Here is a 12,506-nt window from a genome sequence, read left to right on the forward strand (position 1 = left end):
TAAGTAGAGTGAGACTCTGGCATCCTCTAAATATCTCTCAACACTCTTTCTTATTAACCCCATTAAAATATTTAAAAATATTATAAAATTCTTTTAACACCTTTTTTATGGCAAAAATACCCTTAGTTTAAATTTATTAATATAAACCCCATTTTAATTTTTGACCCCTGATTGTGATTTTTTTTTAAAGCACCTGAATTTTGAAACAATTAATTATCTATTGAAAAAGAAAGAAAGAAAAGGAAAACAAAAGGAAAAGGGCACTTGCTCCAAGAAAGTTCTACTTTAATGTGGCAAATCATTGAAACACCACATGGCCAAAACTTTACTCTATGCATGACAACTCATTGTAATTGATAATGACCCTCGCAAACACTTGGCTACCATGCGTGTAATTCTAAGGCCAAGTGCTAATTTGGTTTACTGATGAAGATGCTGAGCACAAGCTTCTGAAAATGCAGAATTACGAATTTTTCGAAAGACTGCGAACCTTTATGGAGAAAGACAACTAGGCCACTGGAAAACATGTCGGTGGGAAAATAATTCTGATGATCGTTCAGCTCGTCCTTTGCTTCATAATTACTTTCTTCTTTCTTAATTTCTCTCATGGGTCTCGGTTTCTTCCTGAAGCTTGTTGATGATGAGTTGCATATGCCGATAATTCCTCACCAGAAAATAAGATGAAAAGGTAACTTTCTTAATTTTTAAAATGCTGAATTTCAATTTAAGGTACTATTCATTTTGTCTCTTTCAAGTTATTTTTCATTTTTCTGCTGATATTTTAATATTTACAGTCAATTGTAGCATTACTTAAATTTATAGTATGTAGATCATAATTCATAAATTAGTTTGCAGTTGGAGTAAACTCGAAAATGTTAAAAAAATAATAATAACAACAAAAAGAGTAGAGACAAGTTGTCATCTTGAGTAACAATAAAATAAAGAATTGCAGCTTTTACAAAGTCTTTCTTTAAAAATATGAAATGAATAAAATGACTATTAAAATGGTTCAAAATTTTCTGATAGTGTCATTGACTAGCTAGATCAATTGTTTCTTGTGTGGTAACTTCAAACACCAAATCCTTGAAAGCAAGTATATTAGTTTTGTATGGTGTTGCCCAGCCTTCTGCACATGGTTCATGATATTTGATCCAACTATTCGCAATAGGAGGAATAGGTGAAGCTGGAAGCATGAACACCTGTAAAAAAAAAAAAAAAGCCATAGAAAAATTAGTCCAATAATTAAGATATTGCAGCATAATTTGAATTTCTAAACTTTTACATACCTCTATGAAATGATTTCTATTAACAAATCCAATAGCAATGATTTTATGCGAGGAGCGTGATAATGGAATAGATCTAAGTGGAAGGAATGTGACAATCAGCACATCTGATATATGTAGTAATACCACATTATATTTAGAAGCAATAATATGACCAATTTCAGGCATGGTCATCCAATACTCTCTTCCTGGGTTATTCTCAAAGTATAAAAGTGAATGAAGCACCTCCTCTGCTCTACCAGCATATTCAAAGACTCTTTTATAATCATTAAAGTGACTTTGCAACTCAACAACTAAGACTTTCCTGACTTGTGCCCAGTTATCTTCACCAATACCTATTAGGTCAGCCACTGCCTGAAAACCACAATTACCATCTGCAACAACATCTCTAACACCACAAATATAAGGCCTCAAACCAAATGGAAATGAATCAATATAAGAAGCATGCTTTGGTGCTTTTGTTTGAGAAACACTCATTTTTCGTTGCCCTTTTGGTTTTTTTGTAGTTGTACTTGAAGACATAATGTCTGGAGAATGATTATCCTGTGCGGATACTACATACTCAAATCTTGATGGATCTCGGCGGGTAGATTTATCAAGCTTTTGGGAGGGTCGTCCTCGAGTCTTAGCTTTAACAGGTAGCTCAATTAAAAAAGTTAAGAATGGATCAGCTAATTCTTTCAGTTTTCTTTTTATTTGCATTTTTCCGAAACCATCTGAATCTTCAAAACGCTTGATAATCATTTCCATTTCAGGGGTACAACTCAACTCTGCTGATTTTTCATAGCTGGTGCAGACAAGGTCTAATTTCCTCCAATGCAAATGTACAGAATCTAAAGGTATCGGTCGACCTTCACGCTTATACTCTGCAATTTCATGTGCACACGGTAGCCCATAAGTGTGTCGAACTACACAACCACATGCTGAAATATCTATACCAATTAAATCAGCTCTTTTTGACTCACTTAGTATCATATCTAATGCATTTCTAGCAACTAACCCCCTTAATTCTTTAAAAACTGAAGGTGTGAAACTATGTTGCACAGTAGTCAAACTCTTCTCAAATGATGCCTTAATTTTTGTATGTTGCAACTCTACCAAAGAATGAAGTTTTGTCCATAATGTTACAAAGTTTCCTTGGGATGAACATAGTTGCCTTTTTAATTTTGAATGTGCAGTCTCAGCCCTAAAAATAAACCAACAAAAAAATAATAAAAAGATATATAAAAAAATGGTGTTGAGTTTATTTATAAAATCATTGAAAACTAAATATTGGTTACCTGTTGGTTGTCATATTTCCGAAATGCATAATAAAGTCTGTCCATGCTGCAATAAATTTTTCTTTATACTTATCAAGCCATGTCTACTTCACATAGACAAGTGCTTTCGGATATCTAGCATAATCACTCTAAAAAATACTCAAGTGTTGTATGTACTCTTGTTCAGTGGCTGAGAACACCAGTACATTCCAGTTGCTGTTAAAGGCTTCCCATCTTTCATTAGTATGAAATAGCCTCTTATAATTAGCTAACACATTTTTTGAAATATGCCATCTACAAAGTAAATTAGTTGCACTTGGAAATATCTTTTCAATGGCATTCATCAGAGCTAATTCCCTGTCTGTCACAATCACAGCTGGTAACATATCATCTTGCATAATGGTTTTCAATCTTTCTAATGCCCAAATATAGTTATCTTCTCGTTCGGACTCAAGATATGCAAAACCAACATTAAATGTCTTTGCAGTCGATGTGTCACCAACTATTTCTAACAACGGAAACTTATACTTATTGACTTTATAAGTGCAGTCCATTATCAGAACACTTGGAAAAGCTTTTAACAAATCAAAAGTAAGAGGATGTGCCTAAAATATGTCTTTCACACAATTTGTATCATCATCACTCCGATGCCACTCAATGTAATTATGATCATGCAATTTACTCATAAGCTGTTGCATTTGTGACCGTCCGCCCAATTCGCGAACCTTATATTTATACCGAGCATTATAAACCGTCTTCATTGTTGTAACATTAAATGTATCCCTAGTCTTTAAAGTATGTAATATCTCTTTTGGCCGAACATTATTTTTAGACAAATCAACCAATATACTAACATCTTCATTAGTAAGTCTACCTGCAAATGAGTGGCCCTCAAGATATTGTGCAAAATGATGGTTATGCAATCCACAGATTACTTTTAACACCCAATCTTGATTATTCACCAACATTTGACCCTTTAATAAAAATGGACAGCCACACTTTTTTGTTCCAATTGCATTCGGTCTTTTCTTCTTTTCCAAGTCGCTATTCTGCTTAGACATGTTGGTACTTCTTTTCGGATATGCACCACTTCTTTCACAAGCAAAAATTATCCTTGGTCTCCTTCCAATCACATTCACGTCAGATCTTTTAATAATAATCACAAGTCCATTTTTTTCCCAACATCATGCATCCATCGAATCAACTTGTCTCTACTGGTGAAAACCTATGAGAAAGACAATAATATATTAGTTAATGATACAAAGAAAAGAGAATATATGTATGAAAATTTATTTAGCATTTTACCTCTTCAGTAGTGAATGCAGCAGTGTAATCCATAACATCTACTTTATTATCAAGAATGACAACTATGGTAGAACTTTCCTCCTTTACAATCATTGTAAGATATTACATAAGTTAATACAAGACACAAAACTAGAATAATAGCAATTTATTCAGCAATAATCAACCAAACAATTGACATTTGTTAAGGGATATTTGTTGAACATTGTTCAACGCTCTCCCAGTCATTATAATTCTAAAACAATAAATTAATAGCAAACTTACTTTTTTATTATCATCCCCATCTATTTGCATGATTATTTTGCCCTAAATTTGAAACTCTTAGATTAGGGTTTAAGAAAGAAAAGAGAGTTTATATCGTATGCCACACAAAGAATTTAAAACTCTTAAACAAAAATATGCCATATAAGAAATTTTTAAGGGGAAAAAAATATTTGATTTTGAGTGGGGGTTTAATTAGAAATTGTCTTATTATGTAATTTTAATAAAGGTTAAAATTGTAAAATAACTAAAGGGGTGTTAAGAGGTATTTAGAGGGGTGCCAATAGTCCCACTCAAATAAGTAATGGTAACAAAAGACTAATTTGTAATATTGAAGTGTACGGGCTTAACTAAATCCAAAAATTAGTAAGTTAGCTCAAGAGTTGAGAGTTGTCCAAATCTTAAATGTTGAACCCAAGTTCAATACTCAATTGATGCGGGATGTTATTCCTAACACCTCCCGTCATGTGTAGGATTGGTAAAAAAACTCGGGTCAGTCCCGCCTAGACCTACGGGCTTTATGCATGGCCCGCATGATGAAGTTACGAAATTAACCTAAAAATTTGAAACTTACGATGAATGGCCTTGCTTAAAGATTTTTGCAACTTTAATTTATAACGAGTATGTATATATACACACACAAAAGTTTAGATTGCATTTGGATGACTTTTTTAATCAATTCAAACAATCTGAAATTTATCAGATTAATCCGAATTTGATCTGTATCTGATTTTGCCCGCCCCTACTATTTATAAGCCCAAGTGACTCTCTTTTACTAATTAATAAGGGAATTTTTTACCTTATATCCTTGCTGTGGCGTTAGACTACTGGTCATTTTGATTGTTTCCTACCTTCCATTTACGCCAGTTGTAACATTGTATTATTCACCACTTTAGCCATTTAAATGAAATTTTATTTTCATAAAAAATAAAATGACACCCTTAAAATTTAAAAAATAGATATGTAGATCTCAAATTTTTAATAAAGAATGTCAATACCCCTTTTAACTACAAGATTCTTAGTAGATGATAACCAAAAACATTAACTTCAAATTTTTCACTAAATGTAAATCTGATTGAAATAGTTTAATTTTTTTCTAGTAGACTAATATGTATAACTTATATAATTAATTTCATTATTAATTTTTAAAATGTTAATTAATATATTTTTAATTATTATAAAAATTTTAAATAAATCTTGGATTAGATAGATTTTACACTTAATGTAATACTTCTGATTTATTAATAATATTAAAATTATTTTATATGATATTCAAAATAATTTAAACTTTTATATATTTATTTTAATATTATGTCTATTTATTATAGTTTGGTTTAATATAATACGGGATTGTAAAATATTAAAATATTTTTCAATATCAAATTATTTTAATATGTATATATTATTACATTTATTTTAATATCACATTTATATTTATTATAAAATATAAAATTAATAAAATTAAAGAGTATTGCAGTAAAGTAAAAAAAAAAGTCTTATTATCCCATATTCACGGTATGAGTTTCTACAAAATTATTTCCTCAAATGGGTGACCTTTCCTCATTTTCAAAAGAAAAAATAAAGTAAGAATAAGTCCAGGGTTTCAAAAACTTCTAGTCTTATCCCAAGACCTCCATTGTCTACCACTATGACTAATGGAAATGACATTGCAATTGACATTGCTTTTCGCAACATGACAAATTTTTGGTGGGATATGAGAGAATTGTCAAAAGTTCATGCCGCGTGAGAGTTTTTGGTGGGATGTGGGAGAATTGTCAAAAGATCACACCACGTGATATAACCATAATTGCTACAATTTTTTTTAATAATGATGGGAGTTATAAATTATTTATATAAATTTGTGTAGAAACTAATGTAACATAAAAGAAGTAGCTGAATAACAATATTTGGTGCTTTAGGTAATTTTTATATGAGCCTTTCTTTTATTTAGCGACTTTAGTGCTTAAACAAATTTGTCCTCGATCTTAATTTACTTACCCCATTTAAGCCTATGATGACATAAACATATTCTTTTGTGACGAAAACATCAAGAGAAGACATCTCATGTTTTATTATAACACAAAAGAAGTGGTCCAAACGTCTATTCATTCTTTTATTTACTCAATATGAATGGCCAACTTTAAAAAATGATAAAAATCACACCACGCTCAACTGAAAATTTATAATTACATTTTTTAATACTCTCTATACTCTCTAGCCTCTCTCTCCTGCCCCCTTTTTTTTTTAAAAAATAAACCTTAGTGTAAAATTAGAAGAATTTTAGATATAACATTTGACAATCGCTAAATAGAAAAGTAGGGGATTGAAAATAGAGGAGCTCTGTTATCATTGGAATATTGATTATAGATCATATAATAACTTGTTGTGGTTCATTGTAGCACTCTGAGTCATATTCTAAAATTTATAGGTTTCTTAAGGTTTTTATTATTGACATTATTGTGTCAATACTATTATAATTTATTCATTTTATTGTAATGATAATTTGTCTAGTCTTAGGTACTTATTATATTAAATTATGTAAATTAATTGAGAATACATTTAGAGACAAAAGAAACACGTGTATGTAGGATTAATAATCGCAGAGTTGTAAATGAAGGTGATTGCTTCATTGAGAGGCATATTAAATAATTATGGAGAGTTGCACTATTTCGGAAGCATATATTTATACTTCCCTATCAGGATTTGGGGTAAGCGAAGTGCTTTATGTGTTGTAGTAAGCAATGTGGGCAATATCGGAGGCGAAATATTAAAAGATCATAACGCATATATTTGAGCCATTTATATTGAAGACACGTATTGAAGACACGTATAGAGGAAAGAGTGCATATCCGGCGGTAACTATTATCAGGCTTTCCTAAAATATTCTCATGCTTCCTCAACTGTTCTGAACTATTCTTCATAGTGGGCAGATTTACTTAAATACCCTTCTACCTAACAAAACTTGGTACTTCTAATTGCACTCGCAGAGAATCTATAAAATTAAAAAAAAATTCATCCATGAAAAGCCTCGTAACAGAAAAACCATCTTTCAAAAAATAATAATAAAATAAAAACAGAAAAACCGACTCATTTATCTGCCAATGAACCAATCGGGACTCATTTAAAAAAGATTACAAAGCAAAAGTAAATGACACAAATTGCATAGATATCTAGGAGCCGCATCAAAGGGCAATGGTGTTAATTTGTCCGAGTAATAATTAATTTCAATATTAATTTTTAAAATGGAAATTAATTTATTTATATTTATAAAATATTTGTAATTATTTTAAAATTTTAACTAAATCCTTAGGTTAAATAGATTTTACAATTAATATAATATTTCTCATGTATTAATAATATTAAAATTATTTTATATGATATTGAAAATAACCTAAATTTTTATATATTTATTTGAATATTATGTCTCTATTTATTATAATTGGGTTTAATAGAATACGAGATTGTAAAATATTAAAATTTTTAGATATTGAAATTATTTTAATATGTATATATTATTATATTTATTTTAATATCCTATTTATATTTATCATAAATTATTAGAGTTAATTTTTTTAGTTAATAAATTTAAAAACTATTCTAATTTTAAAAAAAAGTCTTATTGTCTATTATTCATGATATGAGGTTCTACAAAATTATTTCTCCAGACGGATGTCCTTTTCTTATTTTCAAAAGGAAAAACAAGTTCAGGGTCTCAGGGGTTTCAAAAATTCTGGTCCTATCTACCACTATGACTAATGGGAAACAACATTGTAATTGACATTGCTTTTCACAATATGACAAATTATTGGAGGGATATGGGAGAATTGTCAAACATTCACACCACGCGAGAGCTTTAGTGTGGGATAGGGGAGGATTGTCAAGAGTTCACACCACGAGAAACTAATGATAGGCCCAATTTCATTGTCAATTCTTTATTTATTTCATGCATTATTGTTTTTCTAAAGGTATAAAAGCAAAGTAAAATACTAGGGGCGCTTTTAAGTTACAATTGATGTAACTTACAATTTTTTCAAAAATAATGTAAAAAAATTAATAGGTGGTGGGACCCACATATTTTTTAAGAGACTTAAGTTACGGCAGTTGTAACTTAACAAAATTTAAATATTAGATAATAATACATATTAATAATATATAATTTGGGTTTGATTTTTAAAAGATTATTTGAGTACCACCTATCCTTATGATATTAATGTGACTATATCTTAATATTAAATAATCAAAATTTGTTTAATTGTTATTTGTATTTCATACATTACATATTAGATTTGTTTGAATTTTAAGTTGTTGCTAATAAATATTTATGTTGTCAAAGTCAAATTCAATAGCTACAAAAGCAGAGATAATGGTATTGTATATAGTTTTTAAGAATGCAAGGATAAGCTGGATAATTGACATAAATTCTAATGATTAAAACAGCAACTATCCCTTAAGTTATAATGTCAATTTCTTTAATTAGATTTTTTTTTTTATGTGATATAACCACAATTGCTACAAATTTTTTTTTTTATAATAATAATGGGAGTTATAAATTATTTATATAAAATTTGGGTTGAAACTAATGTAACCTAAAAGTGGTTGCTGAATAACAATATTTGAAACTTTAGGTAATTTTCATGAGTCCTTTTTATATTCAGCAACTTGAATTGGGGGAAATCCGACTTGAATTGGCGGTTGATTTTCGTGATGTGGCTTTTGGTTTATGGCGACCTTACAGTGGCAGAAGACTGGATTTACGGTTGCCGACTGCTAGGGATTATGGTGGGGGTGTAAATTGACGGAAAAAGAAGGTGTTTTGGTGGCGGCGCGTGTAGGAAGCACTCGTGGGTTGTCGTTTCGTGTGGTGGCGGGCGGCGATCAAGGGCTGAAGTTGGTCGGTTTTTGGTCAACGGAGGCCGGCGAGTTTGTTGGTGGAGGTGGCTGGTGGAGAAAGTGACTGAATGGTGGTGGGTTGCTTGGTGGAGCCGCGGGTTTGGGTTGGTGATTTGTGGCTGTTCAAGCGGCGGTTGAGGCAGCGATGACTGAGGCTTGGTCGACGGTGGCTAGTGAGGTTTGTGGTGGTGTTGGCTGACTGATCGGCGGTGGTGGGCGGCCGTGGAGGTTGATGTGACGGGTAGGGTTTTCAAATTTGTAAATTTTTTTTTTTGATGGATTTGGTTTGGATGGGTATCGTGTATCTAGGAAAGATGTGCGATTCGCACAGAATCCCTTTGACACCAATTGATGGAGCGAGGCGTAGCGGAAGCGGAATTGATAGGGTAAGAAACATTAGATATTGTTCTAGTACTAGACCAAGCCAACGCAATTAGCTTACGCTCTAATCGAAGCGTGATTAGATATCGTTCTAATCCAAATAACTCAATACGATTTTTAATAATGCGTAATACGAGATTAAATGACACTCTAATCCAAACGACTCTACAAGAGAGATTTTGATAAATAATCATAGAGGGGTTTTATTTAATAATTGAACCTGAAGTTAATGAAAATAATGACAAGACATCTTTATTTTTTTTTATTACAGACATCTTTATTTATAATAAAAGAAACCCGCTTTCCTAAGTTAACCTAAAAAGAAAATTTAAATCATAATTATAATGGAAATAAAAGATTAAGATACATATCATAATTGACTCAAACTAAAATAGAAAATCATAAAATAATAAATATTCTAAAATTATAAATTATCTAAAATAACGTTAATTAACTTCCTAAATCACTTCTTTGGTGTAAACCATTTTGCATCCAAACTCGCTTTAAAGGTTTGAACTAACGTTACCAACAACAATGTATCAAATTCCAATCTAACTTAAGATCTTGATGCATCTATCGATGTCCTTGTTTGATTAGACAATAATGAGTCTATCTCATCACTTGTTACCTCTTTCTTGAAAGCTACATCTGTTGAAGTGATAGCCTCACTTAGAGTTTAAAGATCTTCTTCCCTGTTAAATAAAATGGGCATTTGAGTAAAAAGCTTTATCTCTATCTCCTTCTATCAAATAACGACAACTATCCAAAGGGAAAAAAAAAATTAGAAAAGTCCATGGGTCACAATAATTTATGGTCTGTCTCCGGACCCCATTATCTGCCACTATCAATGATGAAAATGAAAATAAATGGCATCTTCCCTAAATGGCAAAAGATTTTTGGGGGATATAGGGGAATTGTCAAAAGTTCATACAACGCGAAATAAGTGTTACATCCAATTTTATTTCGTCATATAATGATAATATTAAATAATGACAACCATCCAAAAGTATGATGGGTCTTCCAAAATTTTGAAAATGTCGTCAACATTTAATCTTCAATGCTAAAGAAGATGAAACGCCCAAAAATGACACGCAGGACTCACTCAAAAACTAAATGGCCCTCACCACATGTAACAAACTTTGACCTTATGTCCCTGCTGAGGCGTTAGACTGTTGGTCATTTTGATTGCTTTTTACCATCCATTTACGCCATTGTAGAATTGAACTATTCACCAGTCTAGCTGTTTAAATGAAATTGTTATTTTTTTTCCAAAAATAAAATGACACCCTTAAAATTTTAGAAAATAGTCATGTAGACCCCAAAATTTTATTAAAGAACACTAATATCCTTTTTTACTATAGTACTCTTAGTAGATGGTAACAAAAAAAAAATGATTGCAAAATATTTTAGTAAATGAAAATATGATTTAAATAGTTTAAATTTTCTAGTAGACTAGTATGTATAATTTAAATAATTAATTTTTAAAATGTAATTTAATATATTTATTATAAAATTTTTAAACAAATCCTTGGGTTAAATAGATTTTATAATTTATATAATATTTCTCATGTTTTTATGTTATAGAAATATTAAAATTATTTGATATGATATTGAAAATAATTAAACATTTTATATATTTATTTGAATATTATGTCTCTATTTATTATAATTTGGTTTAATAGAATACGAGATTGTAAAATATTAAAATATTTTTAGGTATTGAAATTATTTTAATATATATATACATATTATTATATTTATTTTAATATCCTACTTATATTTATTATAAAATATTAAAATTAATTTTTTTAGTTAATAAATTTAAAAAATATTATAATTATAAAAAGAGTCTTATTGTCTGCTATTCACGATATGAGATTCTACAAAATTATTTTGAAAATGAAAAATAAGTCCAGGGGTTTCAACAAATTCTAGTCCTATCTGCCACTATGACTAATGGAAACGACATTGCAATTGACATTGGTTTTCATAATATGACAAATTTTTGGAGGGATATGGGAGAATCGTCAAATGTTCACACTACGCGGGATTTTTGGATGGGATCAGGGAGGATTGTCAACAGTTCACACCACGAGAAACCAATGATAGCCCTAATTTCGCTGTTAGTTCTTTGTTTATTTATTTTATTTATTTCATACATTGTTGTCTTGTTGGCATTGTTTTGTAAAGATATAAAAGTAAAGTAAACTATTAGGGTGCTGCTAAGTTAAGCTGTTGTAACTTGCAGTCCCTTAAAAAATAATGTAAAAAATCCACATTTGTTTGAAGAGGCTGTAAGTTATAGTAGTTGTGACTTAGCAAAATCCAAATATTAGACAATAACGCACATTAACAATGCATATAATTTGGGTTTGATTTTTAAAAAAATTATTTGAGTATTAGCTATCCTTAAGATATTAATGTGAATATAATTTAATATTTAATAATCAAAATCTGTTTAATCATAATATATATTTCATACATTGCATGTTTAATCAAAATCTGATTGCTTTTTACCTTCCATTTACGCCCACTGTAGCATTGTACTATTCACCATTTTAGATGTTTAAATGAAATTTTTATTTTTTTTCCAAAAATAAAATGACACCCTTAAAATTTTAGAAAATAGCCATGTAGACCCCAAAATTTTAATAAAGAACACTAATATCCTTTTTAACTACAGCACTCTTAGTAGATGGTAACCAAAAAAAAAAAATTGATTGCAAAATTTTTTAGTAAATGTAAATATGATTTAAATAGTTTAAATTTTCTAGTAGACTAGTATGTATAATTTAAATAATTAATTTTTAAAATGTAATTTAATATATTTATTTTAATATTATATTTATTATAAAATTTTTAAACAAATCATTGGGTTAAATAGATTTTATAATTTATATAATATTTCTCATGTTTTAATAATATTAAAATTATTTTATATGATATTAAAAATAATTAAAAATTTTATATATTTATTTGAATATTATGTCTCTTTTTATTATAATTTGGTTTAATAGAATACGAGATTGTAAAATATTAAAATATTTTTAGGTATTGAAATTATTTTAATATATATATATATATATATATATATATTATATTTATTTTTATATCCTACTTATATTTATTA

The 12,506-nt window shown here is 29.5% G+C and overlaps 1 protein-coding gene across 1 annotated transcript; it reads right to left on the reverse strand.

Moving 5' to 3' along the window:
* Positions 1-1,028: 1,028 nt before the first annotated feature.
* On the reverse strand, positions 1,029-3,096 carry LOC112098079. The gene is made up of 3 exons (XM_024183683.1): positions 2,720-3,096; positions 1,287-2,469; positions 1,029-1,199 (listed from the first exon to the last, which is right to left on the reverse strand). The coding sequence occupies exons 1-3, from the start codon at positions 3,094-3,096 to the stop codon at positions 1,029-1,031; spliced, it is 1,731 nt and encodes a 576-aa protein (XP_024039451.1).
* Between the last annotated feature and the right edge of the window lie 9,410 nt (positions 3,097-12,506).

This window comes from Citrus clementina, unplaced genomic scaffold, assembly GCF_000493195.1.
Source record: "Citrus clementina cultivar Clemenules unplaced genomic scaffold, Citrus_clementina_v1.0 scaffold_5, whole genome shotgun sequence".
Classification (NCBI taxonomy): domain Eukaryota; kingdom Viridiplantae; phylum Streptophyta; class Magnoliopsida; order Sapindales; family Rutaceae; genus Citrus; species Citrus x clementina.

What these genes read in the sequence shown, in the direction of transcription:
- LOC112098079 (XM_024183683.1), bottom strand. Translation starts at nt 3,096, where the DNA reads ATGGACTGCACTTATAAAGTCAATAAGTATAAGTTTCCGTTGTTAGAA. An exon ending in TTCTCAGCCACTGAACAAGA is followed by an intron (nt 2,470 to 2,719) that starts GTACATACAACA and finishes GTTTATTTTTAG; the next exon opens with GGCTGAGACTGCACATTCAA. An exon ending in ATAGAAATCATTTCATAGAG is followed by an intron (nt 1,200 to 1,286) that starts GTATGTAAAAGT and finishes TTTTTTTTACAG; the next exon opens with GTGTTCATGCTTCCAGCTTC.